Source organism: Oncorhynchus nerka, linkage group LG25, assembly GCF_034236695.1.
Source record: "Oncorhynchus nerka isolate Pitt River linkage group LG25, Oner_Uvic_2.0, whole genome shotgun sequence".
In the NCBI taxonomy this organism is placed as follows: domain Eukaryota; kingdom Metazoa; phylum Chordata; class Actinopteri; order Salmoniformes; family Salmonidae; genus Oncorhynchus; species Oncorhynchus nerka.
Window position 1 is genome coordinate 34,961,249 of NC_088420.1, and position 6,393 is coordinate 34,967,641.

A 6,393-nucleotide genomic window follows, 5' to 3' on the forward strand; every position below is an offset into this window, starting at 1 on the left:
TACTTATCTTGTATTCTTTCTTCAAATTGAATTTTGTCATCACTAAAGTTCTTCAGAATCCCCATATATATTTCTGGCTCAGATAAATGAGAAGAAATAGTAACTGCTACTATAAACTTCTTCAAGGACAAGATGACGACCTTTAAAAGCAACATTTCTTAACATGGCTGCCTAACTTTCTTATCACGTCTATCTAGCCTGCATTCCAGAGATGCTTTGTTGCGTAGAATTTGTATCTTAAAACTGTCTTTCTATGTGATGTTCTCCCACAAAGAGCTACCACATCAGAAGTTGCTTATTTTCACCTGTGGAGTTGAGGTGGAGGTAAGCTTCTCAGCCTTGTTCTCCAACGTCATGGTTGCTTTTGGCAGAGTGAAAACCACTGGACCCAGAGCCCAGGACTGCACTATCACTCTGAGGAGCACACCTGTGAGTGACATCTTCACTCTTACTTGCCGCTACCTGCCACACTACCTAGAGAGCAGGACATGGTGTACAAACAGCCCTTATTAATAAGCAGTTTGATTTAGTTGCATGACTTCACATGATACTACACATAAATATTTTATTAAAATGACTTTTTAACTTCTTGTGAGACCTGAGAAATATATGTAACCCTGACAACAAAACTGAAAACCAAATGTTAGGAAAATGTGTTTAGGTGCTAAACTTTAGAAGGTTCTAAGAGTGGGTTCTGCACAAGGTGTATGAACTATTTCCTGTTGTGGTCACATCTCAATGCTAAAACTGTTGTATAGATATTTATCTGATCCTGACATGGCATTACTCTTTATAATTTTGAAACCCCACCTCTTTAAGGAATACCTAGGATAGGATAAAGTAATCTTTCTCCCCCCCCCCCCCCCCCCTTAAAAGACCTAGATGCACTATTGTAAAGTGGCTGTTCCACTGGATGTCATTAGGTGAAAGCACCAATTTGTAAGTCGCTCTGGATAAGAGCGTCTGCTAAATGACTTAAATGTAAATGTAAATATATATATATATATATATATAGTATATGAAGCTACAAAGGCTGCCAAGAGTGCACATGTAATCATCTCCTCTTTCCTCTGTACACTCGAGGCAGTGGTGGTTGGTGCCATTTAAGATGAGGGAGAAGCATTTTTTTTATGAGCATGGCCTTATTTCTATTACAGCATATTGGATGACTGTGATTCATATTCCATTCACCCAGCTCAATGTAACATTGATAGGTTTAAGCTACCACTTTATACACAACATTTCCCTATACCCATCATGAGGTTGCTACAACCTAGCCTTTGAATGCAAAATTACAATGTAGATGCTTTGGTCGAGAGGAAAATTAGAGTAATCAAGATGACAGACATTTAATACCGCCTTGCACACTCTTGCCGGCATCTAGCTGATCTAGGGCGTAATCATTAGTCTAACAGTTGCAAACCAGAGTTTCTATTGGACATATTCAGGTATGTTTATCCCCGTTAGGTTCTGTTTAAGAAAAGTTTTTCAACAGAATCGGCTGCATGAATACACCCCTGATCACTCGCACACATAGTTCACTTTCATAGCAGCCACATACAAACATTATGATCAATTTAATCATTGTATAATTCCTTCTCGTCTCTACGCTCTCTCCTCTTCTCACCTTTTTCCTTCACTTGTGAACTTCAGAGAAAAAATCAGCTGTCTGTGACCAGGCTAAAAAACCTTACCAAGCCCAACCTTCATAACCGCTAACCGCTACACAAAGCCTCGTTGTCGCCATATTAGTTAACGTTATAATCATTACTAACGCATTACTAAACCCACTACAATCATGCATTACAGTCAGCGAGCAGTTTAGCAGTTACACCGGCAGGTCCCTGTGGCAATAAATTAATAAAACCAAAAGGTTACCTTGACTTGGAAGAGTTCCAATGTTGGATAGCCATAGCCAGCTAGCTAACATAACATCCCTCATTGTTTGAGCTGGGTGTTAGAGTAGGCTAAACTAGATAGCTGCATTCGCTAGCTAAGTAAAAGTAAAAAATAAATAATAATACAACAAAGTATAGCTCTCTCTCCCTCATCTCGTTCATTTTAAAGAATTGTTTTATTATAATTTTTTCAGTTGAGAACAAATTCTTATTTACAATGACGGCCTAGGAACAGTGGGTTAATTGCCTTGCTCAGGGGCAGAACAACCGATTTTTACCTTGTCAGCTCAGGGATTCGATTCTAGCAACCTTTCAGTTACTGGCCCAACACTCTAACCACTAGGCTACCTGTTCAACTATTGTGTTTCTCTCTCTTTGAGCCTACTCACTACATTTTATGCACTGCAGTGCTAGCTAGCAGTAGCTTATGATTTCATAAATGGATTCATTCTCGGATCCTTTGATTGGGTGGACAACATGCCAGTTCATGCAGCAAGAGCTCTGATAGGTTGGAGGACGTAATAATTACTGTATAAGTCTATGGAAAGGGGTGAGAACCATGAGCCACCTAGGTTTTATATTGAAGTCAATGTACCCAGAGGAGGACAGAAACTAGCTGTCCTCCATCTACACCATGGTGCTACCCTTTAGACTGCTTTTGAGGCTACTGTAGGCCTTCGTTGCAAAACAGTGTATTTAAATCAATTATTTGGCGACATTTATATTGAGTATAGTTTTATCAAAAAAGGATACATTTATTAATGTTTTTATTATACATTCACTGAGGAGGATGACCCTCCCCTTCCTCCTCTGAGGAGCCTCCGTTGAGGCATACAGTGCTTTCGGAAAGTATTCAGACCCCTTGACTTTTTCCAGATTTTGTTATGTTACAGCATTATTCTAAAATAGATTCAACAGTTTTTTTCCACTCATCAATCTACACACAATACCCATAATGACAAAGCAAAAACAGTTTTTTTTTGGCAAATGTATAAAAAAGATTGAATAAAATATAACATTTACATAAGACCCTTTACTCAGTACTTTGTTGAAGCACCTTTGGCAGCGATTACAGCCTCGAGTCATCTTGGGTATGACGCTACGTGCTTGGCACACCTGTATTTGAGGAGTTTCTCCCATTCTTCTCTGCAGATCCTATTGAGCTCTGTCAGGTTGGATGGGGAGTGTTGCTGCACAGATATTTTCAGGTCTCTCCAGAGATGTTTTATCGGGTTCAAGTCCGGGCTCTGGCTGTGCCAGTCAAGGACATTCAGAGACTTGTCCTGAAGCCACTCCTGTGTTGTCTTGGCTGTGTGCTTAGGGTCGTTGTCCCGTTGCAAGGTGAACCTTTGCCCCAGTCTGAGGTCCTGAGCGCTCTGGAGCAGGTTTTTATCAAGGAACTCTCTGTACTTTACTCGTTCAACTTTCCCTCGATCCTGACTAGTCTCCTAGTCCCTGCCGCTGAAAAACATCCCCACAGCATGATGCTGCCACCACCATGCTTCACCATAGGGATGGTGCCAGGTTTCCTCTAGATGTGACGCTTGGCATTCAGGCCAAAGAGTTCAATCTTGGTTTCATCAGACCAGAAAATCTTGTTTCTCATGGTCTGAGAGTCCTTTAGGTGCCTCCAGGCAGGCTGTCATGTGCCTTTTACTGAGGAGTGGCTTCCGTCTGGCCACTACCATAAAGGCCTATTTGGTGTAGTGCTGCAGAGATGGTTGTCCTTCTGGAAGGTTCTCCAATCTCCACAGAGGAACTCTGGAGCTCTGTCAGTGACCATCGGGTTCTTGGTCACCTCCCTGACCAAGGCCCTTCTCCCCCGATTGCTCAGTTTGGCTGGATGGCCAGGTCCATGAAGTCTCGGTAGTTCCAAACTTCTTCCATTTAAGAATGATGGAGGCCACTGTGTTCTTGGAGACCTTCAATGCTGCTGTAATTTTTTGGGAGCCTTCCCCAGATCTGTGCCTTGACACAATCCTGTATCGGAGTTCTACGGACAATTACTTCGACCTCATAGCTTGGTTTTTACTCTGACATTCACTGTCAACTGTGGGACCTTATATAGACAGTTACCACAGGTGACTCCAATCAAGTTGTAGAAACATCGCACCTGAGCTCAATTTCGAGTCTCATAGCAAAGAGTCTTCATACTTATGTAAATAAGGTATTTATGTTTTTTATCTTTAATACATTTGCAAAATGTCTAAAAACATGTTTTCGCTTTGTTATTTTGCGGTATTGTGTGTAGATTGAAAAATATTTAATTCATTTTAGTGTAAGGCTGTAACATAACAAAATGTGGGAAAAGTCAAGGGGTCTGAATACTTTACGAATGCACTGTATCTTATGAACAGCAGTTATTTTCATAGTTTTCATAGTCTGCCTTATGTCCTCTCATCTTTCATGACAACCTTGCTATTAGAAATGGCTGAGAAACAAGAGCAGGACATTTTGGCACAACAGCTTATCAGGTTTCTGCTTCTGTGAAGTAATAATTCCTTGGAGCATACTGACATCTAGTGGTTCAATGCATTATGTTCTCCCTACTTACTTCAGTAGTCTGCCACTTGTTATGCACTTTGTAAAATAACAAGTGGGTATCACAGGTTTTGCTGTAGTTGCCTGATGTATTTTATTCCTGACTTCTGTGTTTAGGCAATGGAGGATATATTCTCTAGTCCTGGGAGGTCAAGTGAAATGGACTCTCTGTTGCTAAATAACTTGGTTGCTGAAAACCCTGACTGTAGCCTCAGACTTTGTGGCCTTCAAAAGCTTCAGGTAGGTTTACTATGTCTGGGACCCCATCTTTAATATGTGCAATTATATGTCTAGAAATGTATAAATTCAATCTATATTCTGTTTTTTCTCTCAACCTGTTGTAAAGGGATCCTTAGTGATAAAGGTGGACCTACACTATACCCACATGGACAGGAAGCTGTGGCTACAAGAGAGCAAACAGCTGGACATAGGGAAGCCTCTTGTGGCATCCTGTGATCTGCACAGGGGACAGCAAGCAATGGTTGCCCAGAGACGAGATGGTGCCCCTGCCCAGAGTATGGGACACAGCCGCATCTCACACAGCAAGCAGCGCCCACGTCAGACATTGGGCCAGCCAGGCCGCCCCTTCACTAAGAGTGCAGAGTGTGCTGCCAAAGTCCCCACTGCAAGGAGCAATGAACCAGGGGAGAATGATGAGACTGAGCCTCAAGACTTTACCCATTGATTTCCTCTCTCCACGTCTATGGAAAAAGGATAATCTAGTAGTAGTGACTAGTGTAGTCCATCGGATATTTGCTGTTTAGGCTTTAATCAATGCACATAATAAAATCAGCATGATACATTCCCTTTCTCTGGTTAAATTCTATCAGTCTAATTGTGGTTATAAAGGTGTGTATGTACTGTATACATGGGTGCATGCGAGTTTGAGGAGATGATATTCTGGATTTATGTTCCTCTCAATAAGCACTATTGTTCTGTTCTCAGCATGACACTCAAACAAATGAAATATGTATTATTTAAAATGATCACAGAATTAAATAAATTACACAATATAAATGGGACAATATTTTCATGTTGCATATCTTTTAACCATCCCATCTCATTAAATGGTTTCAATATCTGTTTTTACAATTTATAGTTGGTTAGAAGTTTAAGTCATTGAAATTTGGAGCTATTGAAATTGAAAATATTGTCCCATGTACAGTGCCTGTACAAGTATTCATACCCCTTTACTTATTCCATATTTTGTTGTGTTACAGCCTGAATTCAAAATGGATTAAATTGTTTTTCCACTTACCCATCTACACCCAATGTCCCATAATGAAAAAGTGCAAAGAAATGTTTTCACATTTATTCTGAATGAAATATGGAAATCTAATTTGCATAAGTATTTAAACCTGAGTCAATACTTTGTAGAAGGACCTTTGGTGGTGATTACTTGCCGCATGTCTGTAACATTGTCCTGTTTTTAATGTAAATATTCACCCCACTCTAAAGTTGTTTGCACTCCGAAGCAGGTTCTCATCAAGGATTTGCCTGTATTTGCCTCCATTCATTGATCCCTCTATCCTTACCAGTCTCCCAGTCCCTGCCGCTGAAACGCATCCACATACAGTAGCATGATGCTGCCACCACCATGCTTCACAGTAGGGATGGGATTAGACGGGTGATGAGCTGTGCCTGGTTTTCTCCAGATATAGCGCTTTGCATTCAGGCCAAAGAGTTAAATTTTTGTCTCATAGAACCCCTGATTATTTAGTCTTATGCTCTTGGAGTCTTTCACGTGCCTTTTTGCAAACTCCAGGCGTGCTGTCGTGCCTTTTTCTCAGGAGTGGATTCCGTATGGCCACTCTTCCATAAATGTCAGATTTGTGAAGTGCTGTAGAGATTGTTGTCCTTCTGGCAGGTTCTCCCATCTCAGCCAAGGAACTCTGTAGTTATGTCAGTGTGGTCATTGGGTTCTTTGTCACCTCCCTGACCAAGGTCCTTCTTG

At 41.0% G+C, this 6,393-nt stretch overlaps 1 protein-coding gene across 2 annotated transcripts in view; it reads left to right on the plus strand.

Moving 5' to 3' along the window:
• Positions 1–5,696, plus strand: part of LOC115109426 (mucosa-associated lymphoid tissue lymphoma translocation protein 1-like) — a 30,199-nt gene extending 24,503 nt beyond the window's left edge. For both annotated transcript variants that reach the window (XM_029634311.2, XM_029634310.2), the window contains 3 exons: positions 275–429; positions 4,557–4,679; positions 4,786–5,696. In XM_029634311.2, coding sequence (XP_029490171.1) covers positions 275–429; positions 4,557–4,679; positions 4,786–5,124 — 617 coding nt within the window. In that variant the 3' untranslated portion in view covers positions 5,125–5,696. The remainder of the gene's footprint in view (positions 1–274; positions 430–4,556; positions 4,680–4,785) is intronic.
• The last annotated feature ends 697 nt before the right edge of the window (positions 5,697–6,393 follow it).